The sequence below is a fragment of the Lactuca sativa genome, chromosome 2 (assembly GCF_002870075.4).
Source record: "Lactuca sativa cultivar Salinas chromosome 2, Lsat_Salinas_v11, whole genome shotgun sequence".
In the NCBI taxonomy this organism is placed as follows: domain Eukaryota; kingdom Viridiplantae; phylum Streptophyta; class Magnoliopsida; order Asterales; family Asteraceae; genus Lactuca; species Lactuca sativa.
The window spans coordinates 182,209,364-182,227,753 of record NC_056624.2 but is presented as its reverse complement, the minus strand read 5'-3'; the positions used below and the strand labels follow the sequence as shown (position 1 = coordinate 182,227,753).

The 18,390-nt window shown below is 34.2% G+C and overlaps 3 protein-coding genes and 1 non-coding gene across 4 annotated transcripts; 3 read left to right on the top strand and 1 right to left on the bottom strand.

Annotated features, from left to right (window-relative positions):
* The first annotated feature begins 628 nt into the window (after positions 1-628).
* LOC111920059 (uncharacterized) lies at positions 629-3,815 on the top strand. Its single transcript, XM_023915633.3, has 3 exons — positions 629-1,117; positions 1,727-1,962; positions 2,054-3,815. The coding sequence occupies exons 2-3, from the start codon at positions 1,729-1,731 to the stop codon at positions 3,626-3,628; spliced, it is 1,809 nt and encodes a 602-aa protein (XP_023771401.1). The 5' UTR covers positions 629-1,117; positions 1,727-1,728; the 3' UTR covers positions 3,629-3,815.
* Positions 3,816-5,250: 1,435 nt separating this feature from the next.
* LOC111920060 (putative pentatricopeptide repeat-containing protein At3g01580) lies at positions 5,251-7,979 on the top strand. The gene has a single exon (XM_023915635.3). It carries the CDS (start codon positions 5,453-5,455, stop codon positions 7,838-7,840), a length of 2,388 nt encoding a protein of 795 aa, XP_023771403.1. The 5' UTR covers positions 5,251-5,452; the 3' UTR covers positions 7,841-7,979.
* An 8,268-nt stretch (positions 7,980-16,247) lies between these two features.
* TRNAQ-UUG (transfer RNA glutamine (anticodon UUG)) lies at positions 16,248-16,319 on the bottom strand. Its single transcript has one exon. It is a non-coding gene; the product is annotated as a tRNA-Gln (tRNA).
* A 9-nt stretch (positions 16,320-16,328) lies between these two features.
* Positions 16,329-18,028, top strand: LOC111920061 (probable mitochondrial saccharopine dehydrogenase-like oxidoreductase At5g39410). Its single transcript, XM_023915636.3, has 2 exons — positions 16,329-17,004; positions 17,083-18,028. Exons 1-2 carry the CDS (start codon positions 16,360-16,362, stop codon positions 17,773-17,775), a joined length of 1,338 nt encoding a protein of 445 aa, XP_023771404.1. The 5' UTR covers positions 16,329-16,359; the 3' UTR covers positions 17,776-18,028.
* The last annotated feature ends 362 nt before the right edge of the window (positions 18,029-18,390 follow it).

The window sequence follows — 18,390 nt, the reverse complement described above, 5'->3', positions numbered from 1 at the left end:
AGACGATCGGGATAGTGTTCATTTCTGTTGTCCATTCACATAGACTACAAGGAGCTTTGTGGCTAATATTAATGGTTGGTTTTCCTATGGAAATTTATAATTGATATTTTCACATTTTGTAAAAAAACATATATTATATGTTTTTATCTACTTTCCTTCGACATATACATCCACTATGTTATTCCTTCTGGAAATTATGTTCACCCTACACGATGACCGATTATATGTAGTCCTGCAATAACATTTTACTTTAATTAAATGCGATACGACTTGTATTTTGAAATAGTCTTTATATAAATTATATCTTGAAAGCTGAAGCATAATTCAAATAAATTCCTCAAAATATCACAAGTATGAAGCATAATTTAAATAAATTCCTCAAAATATCACAAGTAAGCAGATAATAATAAAAATTGCATCAAATTCGACTAACTAATTTTAAAATAGTATTTAAATCATATATGTCGGACGAAGGATCGGAATCTTAAAATATTATGTTTTTTTATTAAGTTATTGTAATATTTAAATAATTAATTATGTGAAGCCAAAAGGCCAAAAAGGACGGAAGGTGGAAAGAATCTAGAAATGTGAATTGATAGGTGATATATATGTATTTGTATATGTGTGTATATGTCTCTCTCTCTCTCTCTCTCTCTCTCTCTCTATATCTATCTATCTTTCTTGGAAAGCTTTTGCTCAAAACCCAGAAACACATTTATAAATTCTTTTTACAGATTTGCTGGCCAAATGGGCAAAGAAATTAATGATGGAATCAAAGCAATCTATATCTATATGTGTCCAGAGACCACATGTTGACAAACTTGTGAGTTCATTTCTAGAGAGAGAAAGATAGTCTAGAGATCTATCTATCTTATCTCATATCACTCTCTTTCTCGTATCTCTTTGATCAGAAAAAAGTGGCCCAGCGGATCCGAGATTTCCCCTTTTTATTTTCTTTTTTCTCTTGTGATCATCGTTTCTGTGGTTGATTAATTTATTCCAACTCACCAGACACCTAAATTCTCCGATTTCTTTAATCTCTTCGTTAATTCTGTAAGAGATTGTGCTCCACATAGCATAATTTGAAGTCCTTCTGAAGAAGAATCAACGGCGTCAGGTAGTTTCTGTGTAATTACTTTTTTATTTCATTTGTCTTCGTAATTTACTATTTATTTTAAATATTAACTAGCTCTGGATTTCGTTGATAGTTTGATTTAGGTTATACTTTGCACTGTTAATCTCGATTCGTTCATTAATTGTTCTTCGAATCTAGACCTTGCGATTTTAGAGCTGCTTTTCCTCAAAAATCTTCATGGTTGTTTTTCACTGGTGTGTAAAACATTGTGCTAAAACTCAAATCAAATCTGTTCACTTTAGATCGATGATGGAATCTAGGGTAATAATTGAACACACTTGTTTCCAATTGCCTTATTTAAGAAAATTGTTTGGTGGGTGAAATCTCAAAGTCACTTTACTTTCATCAATAATTGGGAAAATTCTATCCTCATATGTTTGTTTGGTAAGATATTTCTATGCTGATTGGTCTTATCTTTAAGTTTCTAAACGAGGATCATTTATAACATCTTTATCATCGTCTAGACTGCTGAATTGACTTGTGTTTGACTTGTTTTACAATATTAAAATAATCAATTTGTCCGATTTCATATCTAAAAAAACCATTATCAAATATCAATCGTTTCTTAATAGTTACTTGATTTCACTGCAGAAATGGCAACCAAAGTCCAATCCAAGACATATTTTCCAGGTTCCATGATGGATCTTAACAATGGTTTCTGCAACAGTATGTGGGACCCATATCATGATGATAGAGCCTCTGCCTCTGAAAAGAGCCAGTGTTACAACTCCTTTATGATGATGCAAGCCATGGATGGATACTCTGGATATGCTAAAGAACAAATGAGACAAACTATTTTGAAACAAGATTCGATCTTCAGGCATCAGGTCTGTTATAACTTTTGAGATTTTCTTGAAAACAACAGTTTTGTTACCTTTTCATCTTACTGATGATGTGAGTTTCTAAAATGTTATTCAGCTTGAAGAACTTCATCGCCTGTATAAAAGACAGAGAGACTTGATGAGTGAACTCACCATGAAAGAACATTGCAATTTTTCAATGCCATTAAAGGATTACACACCTCTGAATTCAAAATCCAGCACCAATCAAAGAAGAGTGATTGATCTAGAACTACCTGCTGATGTATATGAAGATAATGAAGGGAAACCACAATTTCAAAAAAATGTTCATAAATTGGCTGATCTTAATGAACCAATCCACATGGAGGAAGCACCAAATTCAAATTCAGAACTTTGGTATTTATCAAAGGTTTCTCAACAAAGGGAAATCTTTGATAAAAAGGAGCTAAGTTACAACAATGGTACTTTGCAAGGTGACCCAAAGAAACCCGTCGAACATTTATCTAAAAAAAGAACAATATTTGGTGTTGAACTCTGTGAAAGAAGCAATACACCAGTTGATTCTTCACAAAACCTTGAAAAAAAACTGCCTCCATGGCTTATGATGAAGCCAAATTTATGCAATGAACAACCCAAAGGGAAAGAAACAACAATTTATCAAATGAACATGGATTCTTTACAGCATCATTCCCATCAGTTCTTCAAGAAATCCGAGATCACAAAACTTCAAACTGATAATCATCACCAAAGCATCACAAAAATTCTTGGGGTCTCCATTGTCAACTGTTCTCAATCTCATGATCAAAATGCATTGAAAGAGAATGGTAAAAATAACTTGAGGGATCACATTGATTTAAATTTGTCTTTTGATGAAGAAGAGGCACCTTCATCAACACCATACATTCCAGAATCTGTTGTAAAAATTGCTACAATGGAGATTGATTTGGAAGCACCTGCAACTCTTGAATCTGAAACAGACACACCTTCAACAGATGAAGTTTTCATGGATGCTGATGAAGATCTTGTTAAAGTTGCAGCTGAGGCTATGATGTCCATGTCATCATCCGAACCACCACCACCACCGGAGGCGGCCGACACTTTGCTCCGGTGGTTCGCGGAGGTGATTGCATCTGGCAACAAGAAGGATCCAGAAGAATTGGATAATGATAAAGAGTTTATTATTCCTGAAGGTATGGATTACTTGGAATACATGACATTAAAGATTAAAGAAACAAAAGAAGAGTATATTTGCTATAAACCGATTGAAGAAGATGATGTTTCATTATTACGAAAAAGGACAACAAGAAAGGGACAAGGGAAGAGGGGTAGACAAAGGAAAGATTTTCAGAGGGATGTTTTACCAGGGATTGTTTCTTTATCAAGGCGTGAAGTGACTGAAGATATTCAGACATTTGAAGAGGCGTTTACAGGTATTGGTGTTTCTTGGCAGTCTAAGAGGAAAGTTTCTGGAAAGAATGGGAGGGGGAGGCGGCGGTTGGTGGCTTCAGACCCATCTTCTCAGACACCGCCACCGCCACCACCACCACCATCGCCGCCGGTGGAGGTGGTTGAGCAGAGTGTTTGTAGGGAGGAGAAAAGTCTTAGCGGGTGGGGGAAAAGGACAAGACGTTTGCCAAGACAGAGGTGTCAAAATAATGGTGGTAATCATCAGTCTCTTGCTTTGAAGTGTTGAGTATGAGTAGATCATTTTGTTTTGTTGTACATAAAATTATATACAGTAGACTTGTTGAATTGTGTCTCCTGTACAACGACTGATGAAATTTGTCATCAAGAAAGGTGGGTAATTTGGTAATTTGGTAAGGTAAACAGCATTTTGTTTTATGAGTTTGATATAAAAACGGAAGGACATTGTTTGATTATTGATGTGGGTTAATGGCAAAAAAGATAAGTGGATGAGTTTATAATGATCAATGATTGATTAATGTTAAGTTTGATAAAAGATTTGGAGAATGAAGGTTGAAGACAAAAGCTTGAAAGAGGAAAATTGATAGTGATACTAATAGACAACTATAGTAAGGATGTATTACAATATTTATAAGTAACCTGCATAAACATTTTTCTTTCTTTTCCCAAAAGCAAGAGCACTTGTTTTTAGCTTTTCTAAAAGCCATTATGCTCATATTTTTCAAGAAATGCTTATATTTGCAAAAAATAAAATAAAATAACATTTGAAATAAAACAATACGTGGTTTTTGGTATTTGGAGTTTCTTGGTGGATTGAAGTTTACTTTGTATAGAGAAAGAGGCATGGCTGGTTGTCACTACATGAATTTTGGACACATTTCCTATAAGGACAGTTTTTTTTTAGCGTTTATCCTTTACCCAATACGTATTAACCTTAAACATGAAACATTTTTTCCTTTTTAATCTGTAGTTTAAGGTATTTTTGTTTGATTCAGTTTTTGTTCACTAACAGAATGTAAGTCATGTCCATCTAGAAAGGAGTTGAGTATACTTGTGAAAATCCAAAAGAGAGAAGTTTGTGATAACTCAATAAATATATAAAAGTTTGTGATCTCGGTTTCAGTTGATGCAACTTTGTTGAAAATTACCCCTGCATCCATAAAATGATTTTGGAGGGAAAAACTTAGGTTAAAACCATACGGTGTGCATCATACTGCATACTGCGGTAAGATGTAGTATGCGGTAAACACCGCACCGAACCCCAAAAATGAAAATTTGGTATCAGGTAAGTGAGGTATGGTTTTGCTGTATCCTTTTTTTTGTAATTATTATTAAATCATATATATATATATATATATATATATATATATATATATATATATTAAAAAATTATAAAAAATATATCAAAATTTATGGTTTTAATTCCTTACAAATAAAGTATAATATTTACATATATTTAACATTAAATAAAAGTGTGGTAAGATCTTATATTACACCCATCAGTTTTGTAAGACGAGACAAAAAATGACTTTGGATTCAAACTTGTGCCTCATATAAAGAGGTATCGCAAGTTACCATTACACATTACTACACATTACACTAGCGTTGTTTCATATGCCTTCTTATATTTTTTAAAGTGAAATTATCAATGATAGGCTTTAGGAAAAATCGCAGCTCATTAAGAACACATCGCAATCCAAATCCAATATACAAAAATCACAGCCATCTGCGATTTGGTTGACTAAATAGGTCATTTCTTAATTTCTTTTGGGTTGTTTCTTAGAAAATGATTAAGAAAATTGGTTATGTTTGTCGTTTTCTTTTATAACTAGACTGTTAATATTAATATTAATTAAAAATAAAACATATCAACTATATATCTATATCCCTGACCTTTTTTCAAATAAAACCATAATTTTAAAATAGACGCTTGTAAGTTTACAAGGGACAGTTTTGATGGAGTTCTGAAACCCTCCGCGGGGACTGTTCGCTCGCAGAAACACTAAAAAGACAAAAAGAAAATGCATGATTTCACTTCTACGGTTTGTCTAATCAATCATATTGACACTGAATTCAGAAATTTTCTGTAATTATGTATCCAATCTCAGTTGGAATCACAATTAAGAAAATCAGCCCTTTGTTTCCTATCAATTTTCGCTCTCTTTTTTTCTCCAACTCAAGTGCAAAAAATGTACCTTCAGACTCCTCAATTCTTGCAGAAAAGTTGGTTTCTTCATTAGAGAGGTGTGGCGATGTTAATTCTTTGAGAAGGCTTCACGCTTGCATTTTAGTTCAAGGTCTCGAAACCAACACTTTTTTGGGTTCAAAGCTTCAAAATACCTATGCTTTTTTCGGTCTATTGACTGAATCCAGATCGGTGTTTAGTAGAATCAATAACAATAATCTTTCTCTTTGGGATTCAGTTATTATTGGGCATTATAAAGCCGGTCAATTTGATGAAGTTCTTAGGGTTTATTTAGATTTAAGGCAAAGAAAAATCGGTATACATGGTTCAGCATTTACATTTACTCTAAAAAGTTGCATCCACTTGGGTAGACCGGAATTGGGAAAAGCAATTCATGTTGATATTATAAAGTTCGGGTTAAATACAAATCGATTTGTAGGTTCCTCTTTGATTGGCTTTTATTCAATGTACAGAGACATGGCAGACGCATGTAAGGTGTTCGATGAAATCACTGAGAGAGATCTTGTTGCTTATACATCTTTGATAACCGGATACACTCAAACCAATGATCATCGTGCTTGTGAAGCCTTTGCTATTGTTCAGCATATGCAGACTGAAAACCTGGAACCAAACCGAGTCACTTTAGTGAGTTTGCTACAAGCAGCAGCACATTTACAGTTGCTGAATCATGGCGAGTTGATCCATGCCTATGCAAAGAGAAGAGGAATCGGTTGTGTTGATGAAGCTTTTCAAACAAGTCTTATGGACATGTATATAAAGTGCGGGGCACCAAATAAGGCCACCACTGTTTTTCATACAATGAGCATAAAGACAACTTCTTGTTGGAATGTCCTAATTGCTGGTCATCTGAAGTCATCACAACCTTTTGAAGCCTTGAATTTTTTCTCTCTCATGGCACAAAAAGGTCACAGATTTGATTTAATTACTTTAGCAAATGGGATTATAAGTTGTGCAAATTTGGGCTTATTACTGGTGGGTAAGAGCATCCATAGTTATATGTTTAGAAACAGAGTTCATCTTGATGTTGTTGCCAATACAGCTCTAGTTGACATGTACTCAAAATGTGAAAACTGTATCAATGCTAGGAAAATTTTTGATACCATGAAGGACAAAGATGTCATTTCCTTTAACGTGATGATTGATGGTTATCTGCAAAATGGGCATGCTTGTGAAGCCATAGAAGCATTCCACAACATGAGAACGTTAGGTTTGACTGAAAATGAAGCTACCATTTTGACTGTAGTTTCTGCATTTTCTGATCTGAATGATATAAGACAAGGTAGAAGCATCCATGGATATGTGATTACACATGGGTTTGAGTCAAAAACTGATATTGCTAATCAAGTTTTGTACTTGTATGTAAAATGTGGTTATATACAGTATGCTAGGCAGATCTTTGATCGAATAAAACACAAGGACTTGGTTTCTTGGACATCAATGATGATGGGTTATGAGAATCTTGGCCATGTTTATAAAGTGATAAACTTGTTTCAAGAAATGCAATCGGAAAAACAACTTACCCCTGATTCGATTACTTTAACTTGTTTGCTTCAAGCCTTTTCACAACTTGGGTGTTTGACCCAAGTCAAAGAGATTCACTGTCACGTGATTCGAGCATCAATGGATAACCAGATAACCATCATGAACTCCCTTCTAACTACCTATAGCAAATGTGGAATGTATAAAATTTCTAGGGTTTTGTTTCGGAAGATGAGGACAAGATGTTTAGCTTCTTGGAACACAATGATAGCAGCATCAGGGATGCATGGGGACTGTGTTGGAGCACTTGCATTGATTGAAGAAATGAAGAAAGAAAAGATTGTTCCTGATGATGTCACCTTTATGTCAGCACTATCTTCGTGTAGCCATTCTGGTTTTGTAGAAGGGGGTTTGAATCTTTTTAGGGTTATGAAAGAGGAATATAGGATTGTTCCAAGAGAGGAGCATTATGGTTGTATGGTTGACTTGCTAGGGAGAGCTGGTCAACTTGATGAAGCGTTTGACTTCTTGAAATGTGTTCCACATACACAAAGTGGTTCGGCTCTTAGAGCACTTGTTGCTGCTTGTAGGGTTCATGGGAACAATGAAATGGGAGAGAGTTTGGGTAGGTGGTTGTTGGATTTTGACCCTGAAAATTCAAGTTCTTATGGATTGGTTTCAAACATGTTTGCAGAAAGCCAAAAATGGGATGAGGTTGCACGTGTAAGAGAGAGTGCTAAGCAGAGAGGGTTGAAGATGACTAGTGGTTATAGTATGATAGAAATAGACACGTAATGTGGAAAATGAAATTATAGGCTGAACAAATTTTCTAGGGTTATTTTCAATGATAAGAATGAGGAGGACATTCATTTATGTATTTTGTACAGGGAGGAGATCAAGATGAACTCAATGTCACACATTGTTTCACCTTTTAGTGTGGGACATAAATTTGCAATTTTTTTTTTATTTTTGTCTTATTGACATGACATGTTAGACAATGCAATTTACGTAGTAGCCCGAAGGCCAGCTAGAATATAATACAATAAAAATGAAAAAACTTGTTACTTTTACAAAAACAAAATACATACAAATTGAAAACCTATTCTAGCAATAATCACAAACCGACACAAAAAAGTGCCAATTAATAGAAAATAACCCAAAATAAGCAACCAACACAATCCACAAGGTCTAAATGGCTCAAATGGCAAGGCACTTACAATCACAACAATGCAAGAAACGTTTTAATGGTTTGTTTATAAACTCACGCATAAGAACTTTATACAACTAATAATACTTGACAAGAAAACTTTAATAATTAAAATCAACAATGTTTAATCATTTTGGAAATTTTAGTTTTTTACAAATTCATCAAATTCATGGGTTTGACAAACAATCAAAATTTTCAAAAAGGTAATTTAAAGATATCAAATTTGATTCTGATACCAATATTAGAAATTGTAGGAATCTTAAACTAATATACATAGAAACCAAACACATAACGGGAATAAATTTAATAATATTCATTTCTCAAAAGAGTAGATCACTTTGTATCAAATAAATTAACTTAATCACAACCATAGTGTGTTCATAGCAAATTTCTCAACTTGATTTTATAATGCCTTTGGTGTAAAAACTTTGTGATCAAAAGCATGACCACCTCCATCGGTAATCACACGAGCAAGACATGAATGACTATTAGACCTTTCTTCAACCCAAACAATTTTCTTCTCCCTGTCTTCTTCCTTGAAAAACCACGACCAAAAGGAGAGAGAGAGGCCTTCGAAGCTATAGACTACGGTTAGAGAAGGAGGAGGCACGATTAAGGGAAGATTAAGGTTTCCCTGATCCTTATCATAATCTATAAAAGCTTTTATATATATATATATATATATATATATATATATATATATATATATATATATATATATATATATATATATATATATATATATATATATATATATATATATATATATATATATATATATATATATATATATATATATATATATATATAGGGATTCATGATGCACATTGAACAAATGGAGCACCCGACTTACTAACGTACCTCATAGTATGAGGTTTTGAGCAACCGCTTAGTCAAAAACCTTTATTACTCTATTGGAAATTCAACATTGGCAAGAAGCTTGAAGTTACCGATGTGTGATTTAGATTTCAAGAAATGCATGGCTCATGGACATAATAATGGTGGTCATACTTTTTATGTACAATAACTATTATGAGGAAGATATATTGGGTTTGATTTCAGAAATGATGCAATTAATTTGATTTGTGATTAAAAGGATGAGGAAGATGATGATAGTGAATATGAAAAATATGAGGGTGATGGTTTCTTTGATGATTGCCCAATGGAAGATGATGATAGTGAGTATGAAAAGGGTGAGGATGATGGTTTGTTTTAGGGTTGTCAAAATTGTATCACGGAAAACCAACCAACATGTTACCAACCGAACTAAGAAAGTTGGTAGCCAATATATTTAGTAGTCAACATGTTTGGTTGGTAGTACCGTACCAATTAAACAATTTTGGTACGGTAATTGTACAAAAGTTTAAATACCATGTTGGGTAATTGTACAATTTTGGTTGGTAAACTCCGGCTGTAAACCCTTCAAAGGTCGTAAACCTTCAACAGATTTGCGAAAAAACGACGTTTTTCATCATTTTTTTGCTCCAAAACACGATCAAAAACTCGTTTTTATGAAAAATGCAAAGAAGAAACCTCCCTTAATTTTCAGAGATCTATCCAAAAATGCAAAAATATTTCAAAAATAAGATAAAATAAGCTCCAGATCTGACAAAATTGACTGATACAATCCTTGCTCTGATACCAATTGTAAGTCAACCCTCAAGGATTCAACGTGATCATCCAATCGAAAACATCATTGGCTAGCTGGGCGACGACGTTAAAACCAGAAGTCAGAGTGAAGATGTCAATACTTGTCTTTACTCTTGCTTTATCTCTCAAATAGAGCCCAAGAATGTTGAAATGGCTCTGAATGAGCCCAGCTAGGTAGATGCAATGCATGAAGAATTACATCAATTTGAAAAACTCAGGGTTTGGAAGTTGCTTGAGTTGCCAAAGGGCAAAAAGTCTCTTGACACACGATGGGTCTATCGAAACAAGCAAGATGATTCAGGGGTTATAGTGCGAAATAAAGCTAGATTGGTGGTTCGCGGGTTTCGACAAGTCGAGGGTCTTGATTATACTGAAGTCTATGCTCTAGTAGCTCGCTTGGTGGCTATTCGTATCTTCCTTGCATATGCCTCTTACATGAATTTCACTATTTACCAAATGGATGTCAAGACCGCCTTTTTGTATGGCAAGGTGAAGGAAGAAATCTACGCTGATCAGCTCCCTGGGTTCGTTGACTCGAAGTTTCCTAATCATGTCTACAAGTTGGACAAGGCATTGTATGAGTTACATCATGCTCCTCGAGCATGGTATGCGACTTTTACAAAGCACTTGCTCGAGCATGGATACTCTCGTGGCACTGTCGATCAAACTTTGTTTATCAAGCATGTCGATAATGATCAGATTTTGGTTTAAATCTATGTTGACGACATTATCTTTGGGTCGACCAGTCTGCAGCTTTGCAAGGAATTCGAAGGTGTTATGAAAAAGAGGTTTGGAATGAGTTCATTGGGGGAAATGACCATGTTTTTGGGGCTTCAGATCAAACAAAATTCAACTGGAATCCTGCTACATCAAGCCAAGTATGTGGAGGATATTCTTGAGAATTTCGGGTTTCACGACGCTAAATCTGCATCGACGCCAATTGCTGAAAGACCTCTTCTGACTTCAGATACTGATGACGACTCCGTAGATTAGACTCTCTACAGATCGATGATCGGATCGTTAATGTATCTTACTGCAAGCCGTCCATACATTATGTTTGCAGTTTGTCAATGCGCATGTTATCAGGGTAATCCTAAACTTTCACATCTTATTACTGTCAAAAGAATTTTTCGGTATATCAAATGTAGCCCAAAATTGGGTCTTTGGTATCTGAAGATTTCTGAATTTGATTTATATGCTTTTGCTGACAGTAATTATGGAGACTGTGAGCTTGACAGGAAATCTACCTTAGGAGGGTGTCAATATCTTAGTGACAAACTAGTGTCATGGCAGTGCAAGAAGTAACACACTGCTCAACCTCAATAGCAGAGGCGGAATACGTTGATGCATCTGCCTGTTGTTCTCAAGTTATCTGGATCCAACATCAGCTGTTAGACTACGGTTTGAATTACTTAGAAACCCCCATTTGCTGTGATAATGAGGCCACAATTCAAATTGCCAAAAATCCAGTCCAACATTCTAAAACCAAGCACATCGATATTAAAATTCATTTCATCAGAGATTATTATGAACGTTCACTAATCCGGCTGGAACAGGTTCCCACTGCCAATAATTTGGCGGATCTGTTCACTAAGCCTTTTAACAGAGCTCGTTTCGATGTGCTTGTGGGATTTCTGAAAATGATTCGTTTTGAGGATTAAGTTTTTCTGTTTTTTTTTGTTTGTTTTCTTAATTCTTCTAAATTTTTAAATTTATTTTTGTTTCTGTAGGTAGGTTAGTTTAAATTTGCGCATTTTATTTCCTTTTATTTTTATTCTCACTCATGCACAAATTTAGGAGGAGAAATAATAAAAAAAATCCAAAAAATAAAATAAAAATAAAACAAAAATTAGAAAATTTTAATTTAAAAAAAAATCCAAAAACATTAGAAAATCAGAAAATCAAAAATATGGTGTTAATGGAATGTGCTTGCAGGAGATGTTTTGGGAAGTGATATCAAGAAAAGGATAACGGACAGTCTAAAACATGTGTAAATGACTAAATCTGAATTGTATAGACTTTGTGATCAATGTGCTAGTAGGCACGGAGGATTTGACAGTGTGGATTTAAATAGGATTGTTTGGACTGACCATACGACGCTCGGGTAGATTGAGCAGTGAGATAAACACGGGAACCCACGGGATACACTAAGTTAATACGCATCTAGAACAGTGGTTTAACTTTTCCTTTATGTACGTACTTATGTCCTTAATTATGGTTCTGATAGGGCGACTGGGGGGTTCTGATAAAGTAGGTCTGTAGGAAATTATTTTCTTGCTTTCTATCTGTCAGTCATATGTTGCTTCCTCTGCGTGATTGGAAGAGATCCGACCTAGATTGCAACATATGCAACTCTATTTCTAACCATTTTCTTTATCTCTACAATTCTTCCTATTTGTGAGCCATATGTTGTCCCCTCTGTGTGATCGGAAGATCCGACCTGGGACACATCATATGCAACATTCTACCTCTATAACCCTTTATCTATGTTAGTCATATGTTATCCCCTCTACGTGATTGAAATATATCCGACCTGGGACACAACATATGCATCTATCTCTAAATCTAACTTCCTCCTTAATAATTGTTTACTCACCTAAAGTAAGGAGTTATTTGGAAGTTCTTGATAACCAGGGTATATCGGGAAGTGGGGAACACGTTCTAGTGCAACTAAAATTGAACCATTGAAGGTACTGATAAACAAGTTCTGACTGTCTCGCAACTTTGATCCCAAATATTTTTCTTTTTGTTAAATTTGTTCACAATTTTCTTTTATGCACAAATTTAGGGGGAGAATTAAAAAAAATAAACAAAAATCAAAAAATTCAAAATAAAAAAATAGTGTAATATTCTGTTTTATTTCTTGTTCAAGAAAATCAAAAATCCAAAAATATTTTTGTTTCTGTTTTATTTTTTTTCAGAAAATATGAAAAACCCAAAAATATTGTGTGCTAAATTTTCTTTTAGTTTTGTTTTGTCTTGAAAAGTGAATTCAGGTGAAGATGAAACTTATGGAGTTTGTATCGAAGATTTTCTGAGCCAAGGCTTCATTCGTGATCATCGAAGAATTCTCATTCGAAGGAGCAAGAAATGAAGATTATTCTTTCAAATTCAATCTTTCAACCCCAGAAGCAAGGTGAAGTTGCACTTGAAGATTATGTGACGGATTGCATTGAAGCCTCCTCAATCAGTCTGTTGCTATCGTTGTACCTGCTAAAGTGATCCAGAAGATTTGTTCTCTCTGAAGGTTCTCAAGCTGAAAGCGCTATCTTTCAAGAATCAGTACATCAAGCCTCCTCAATCAATGTGCGTTCAATGCCAAATTCTGAAGAAAAGCTCAAGTGCTCAAGATGAAGTCATTCATTGAAGATTCATCAAGTTCATTCTGAAGTTGTGAAGAATTTGAAGATAAATGCTGAAGCTAAGCTCTCAATGAAGATTAACAAGAATAGCCAACTACTTTTTAGGGTGAGCTTGTTGGGTCAATTTAGAAAAGAAAGTTATAAACCAAGGGGGAGATTGTTGGGTCAAAAATATGGTTTATACTTTGCTTTTCTAGGAAATTGTATTTTTATGTAATGTTTATGATTTTACGGTCAGATGGTCTGTTTACGGCCGTAAACCCATTTAAGACCGTAAACCCATTCACGACCCATATTCACCAAGCCCATGTTACTCATGTATAAATATAGGTGTAAGGGGTGAGGAGTAGATTGATGAATGGAAGAGAGTGTACGGTCGAGAGAAGAACAAGTGTGTGTTAGCGTGTGTGAATCTCATGTAAAGGAACTTCAATCATATCATCAATACATTCAAGATTCATCATATTCTTCTTCTCATTCTCGTCTATTTGATCTGACATCATTCGTTTGATTGGAATTCCATACCATCAAACGGATCTGATTGATACACAAGCAGATTGGGGACTTACATACCATGATAATATCGTATCAACCAATTCATTTATTATATATATATATATATATATATATATATATATATATATATATATATATATAAACAAAATCATATATTTCAATTATTAATTGTGTTTAGTGTTTACAATTTTAAAAACATTATATACATTAGTCAATAGTTATTACCATGTTAAAACATTAAATTAAAGCCTTACTTTAAAAGAATTCTTTTGTTAATTTAAAGAATTGTATAACTAATTTCTTTACTAAATGTCAAAATTACACGATATTTTGCTTATTTTTAAATCTTACAATAGAAAATTAAAAGAAGTTGGTATATACCATTATCAATTTGTACCAATCAAACATGTTGGTAGTCAAATATATTACTTGGTATTGTACCGATAGCTTTTTTTATACCGGTTATAGTTGGTACGGTACATGGTTGAAGGAAAAACGAATTGGTTTCCTACCAATTCAACCCTTAGTTTGTTTGATGAAATTAATATGTGTTGGGTCGGAATGAGTTGCGTCATTGGGCTCGGTCCTTGGCCCAGTTTAGTTATCCGGTTTGGGTCTGTTCAACCGTGATTGTTTTATTAGGGTTTATTATTTAAGATGCATGCATGCATCCTTAGAAAACATCACTTTTATTATTCTCATTATTGTACTACAAACCCTAGCTCGCCTCTACAGTGGAAGTTTTTCATCAAACTCTGCTGAGGTGTGATTACTTTGAATCATTAAGCATTATTTGATTCCGTCTTATGTTTTTCTATGTTTGCTTGTTTGCTTTTGCTGTTTAACCTGTTGAAGATCTAATCGATCAAAAAGTTTTTCAACTCAACAATATGGGTTGTTCAAATAATTATTTATATATATTACATTACACCATTTTACCCTAAAAAATGATATATACCAAGTATATGCATATATTTATAATTTATACAATTTTTAACAAAATTTTCATTATATCTATTATTTATTCTTTTGCAAATTTTATATACATTTTTTTGAACGGCGATATTAGTATATGTCTGAGATTGAATTCAGAACCTCATGGTTAGAAACTTTCAGTCAGACACCTTATTAGCCGTATGGGCTAGCCCCAAAATTTTCATATACTTATTATAGTAACTTTATCAGTTATATTATTAACCAATATCAATAAATATAATAAATCAACAGCATTTTACTATATCACATAATATTGCAAATAAACAATATTATATTTATAATATAATAATACAATTAAATTAGTTAGATATATATAAGGTCAAACTTGAACACAAATATATTGATGGAAGTTTAACACCAAAATGGTTTAATAGAATAATACAACATCAAATATGTAGTGTTATTTTGTTCATTTATTTAAACTATTTTGATGCAATAAATAATTTTGTGCAAGAGTAAGATAATACAAAAGATAATATAAAAAAAATAATATTTAGAAATGTTCTTATGTCATATGATATTCTGTCAAATCAAACTGTAAGAACCGTCTCATATGAATATTATAAAACAAAATCAAATCTTATATGCTATTTGATGCAATCTCATAATAATACTCATTTTAATACCAACATTTACATAAAGGAAATCAAATCATCTTATAATAATACTCATTTTAATACCAACATTTACATAAGGGAAATCAAATTGATATATTGAATCAACCTATGAAAATAAAGTCAAATACATTATGCTCATAAAAAATGACATTTGGAGATGAAAAAAAATATTTTGTCTCAAAGTAAAATGATATAAAAGATAAAATGGAAAAATGATATTTGAAGATGTTCTTATGCCATGATGGTGTATCAAATAAGTATCTCATATAAATACTAAAAAACCAAGACAAATCAAATATACTCATACCGTATTTTTTTTTACTTTTTGAATACCTACGTTTATTTAAGACACTCATAAGGCAAAGAGGAGTGATCACAGTTGATTTATGAGTGAAGGTGAGGACACGTATGTATTTTACCATTCCACAATGAACCCACTAGGGTGTGAAAATTGTGTTCATCGGTGGGTTGGTTGTGAAGGGGCAAAAAGAAAAAAAAAAAAAAAAAAAGAGGGAAAATGTGAGGGGACATATTTATAACCTATTAGATGCATCATCATCCGCCCTACCACTTACGTTGCACCCAACCCAACGACCCTGGGGACGGTGTTCACGCGTCTCCTAATGTGCATTAGCCTAATGATACACTCTCATAATAATACTCATTTCAAGACCTACATCCAGATAAGTAAAAGGGAAATCACATATGGTCATAGTAGTCAACAAAAAGGTTCCTTAATAATAATAGATAACAAATAAATAAATAAATGAGAAAAAAGATTTAAAACAAAAGAAAAAAAAAAGAAAAAAAAAAAAGAAAGAAAGAAAGAGAAAAAGAAAAAGAAAAAAAAAAGGAGGTCCTACCGGGAGTCGAACCCAGGTCGCTGGATTCAAAGTCCAGAGTGCTAACCACTACACCATAGAACCTTATATATTAACGTTTTCGATATCAGCACATACATACACAATGGCAGAAGTTCAAATGACTGCCTATGACATCGTCATCTTCGGAGCATCTGGTTTCACAGGCAAGCACGTAGTTAGAGAAGCTCTCAAGTTTCTTTCACCGAATTCGCCGCTCAAATCACTTGCCTTAGCCGGTCGGAACCTTTCAAAACTCTCCGAAACACTAAAATGGGCTTCCAAATCTCCCCCCACCATCCCCCTCCTCGTTGCTGACACCTCTGACACATCCTCTCTCCGCCGCATGGCTTCCCAAGCTAAGCTTGTCCTTAACTGCGTTGGCCCTTTTCGCCTTCACGGTGACCCAGTCGTCGATGCTTGTGTTGAAGCCGGATGTGATTATTTAGATATTTGTGGTGAGCCGGAGTTCATGGAGAGGATAGAGGCCGTTTACCATGAGAAGGCGGTGGAGACCGGCAGCTTGGTGATTTCAGCTTGTGCGTTTGTTTCTATTGCAGCTGAATTCGGGTTCTTGTTCAATTCCAGGCAATGGGTTTCGCCGGCAGCTCCTAATCGGGTTCAGGCCTATCTACAACTTAAAAGGATAGTTGCCAATTTTGCCACGTATGAATCTGCAGTTTTGGGGTTCGCTAATGCTGATAACCTCATCAAGTTGCGACGATCAGGAAGCAGAAGAGCTCGACCTTCGGTATGATAATGATACAGTAGTCATCGTTTTGTGTATTTATTTATACTCTGCTCTTACAATTTTTTTTTTAAATCTCAGATTCCTGGTTATGCTCCTACAAAAGGATCGATCATAGAATACCAGAAACAGCTCGGACTTTGGGCCCTGAATCTCGCATCCGCCGATGCCACTGTTGTTCGGAGAACACTCTCGATCCTTGCAGAAAATCCCACTGGTCTTCATGGAGTGAATGAGGATCCTAAAGTGGCAGATAAACGAATAGCATTTTGGTCCATAGTAAAACCTGCTCATTTCGGACTAGTAAAGATTGGCAGTAAGAAGCTTCTGGGTCTCCTTCCATGGATCGCAATTGGGTTGTCGCTTATGCGGTTGTCCGGATCCTCTCTGGGTAGGTGGTTTCTGTTGACATTCCCTTCAGTTTTCAGTCTTGGAGTTTTTACGAATAAGGGTCCAACCAAAGAGGAATTGGAGAGTGCTAGTTTTAAGATGTGGTTCGTCGGCCATGGATTCAGTGATGCGAATCTTGCTTCTCAGAGAAACGCAACGCCTGATACAGAAATTATTACGAGGGTGACGGGGCCTGACGTTGGGTATCTCACAACTTCGATCATTCTGGTTCAGTGTGCGTTGATTATTTTGGAACGACGGGGAGATCTTCCGAAAGGCGGCGTCTTAACTCCTGGAATCGTTTTCGGCCCCACTAATCTTCAAGATCGACTACAGGAGAATGGTGTTTCCTTTGATATGATTTCAAAGACTCAATTATTCTAATTGGATGCTCTTCTTAATAGTTTTACTTTTAGATGCAATAAAATGAGATAGCAAGGCCATCTATGTATCCGTAGCACCTATAAAAAAAAATTAAAACACCCCAAAGTTATTTTGTATGAAGTTTCATAATATAATAGTAAAAAACAAAATTATGACCCGCTTTAAACGCGGAAAATATAAATTAAATATATATTATATTAATATGTGACATTGTCTTATGTGGAATTTTAATAAAAAATGTTAGTTATATTTATTTTTATAGTTTTTGGACTAAACTTATTAAATAAAATTATTTAATATTTATATTAGAGCAATTTGTTTTTTTTTTTAATACAGTAATTTTTAACATGAATGATCCATGTGATCTTTGTTTTATCACGACAATATTTGACTTATTGATTAAAACATGTTGTGTAGTAGCTTTATGAATTAACTTTGTTCGGTGTACCAACCCCCATGAATTTCATATGATTCTTTTCATATTGGCCCTGTAAAATCAAAAGTAACAATAAGTTGTTATATGTACCAGCAACGTTAAATTTTGCAAATAAATTCGATAAACATTAAAGTTAAAGAGCATTGTCATAACTATAAACATCAAATTCAAATATTTTA

Coding starts and splice junctions, on each gene's coding strand:
- LOC111920059 (XM_023915633.3), top strand. CDS start 1,729: ATGGCAACCAAAGTCCAATCCAAGACATATTTTCCAGGTTCCATGATG. Junction 1,963..2,053: donor ATTCGATCTTCAGGCATCAG/GTCTGTTATAAC, acceptor AATGTTATTCAG/CTTGAAGAACTTCATCGCCT.
- LOC111920060 (XM_023915635.3), top strand. CDS start 5,453: ATGTATCCAATCTCAGTTGGAATCACAATTAAGAAAATCAGCCCTTTG.
- LOC111920061 (XM_023915636.3), top strand. CDS start 16,360: ATGGCAGAAGTTCAAATGACTGCCTATGACATCGTCATCTTCGGAGCA. Junction 17,005..17,082: donor GCAGAAGAGCTCGACCTTCG/GTATGATAATGA, acceptor TTTAAATCTCAG/ATTCCTGGTTATGCTCCTAC.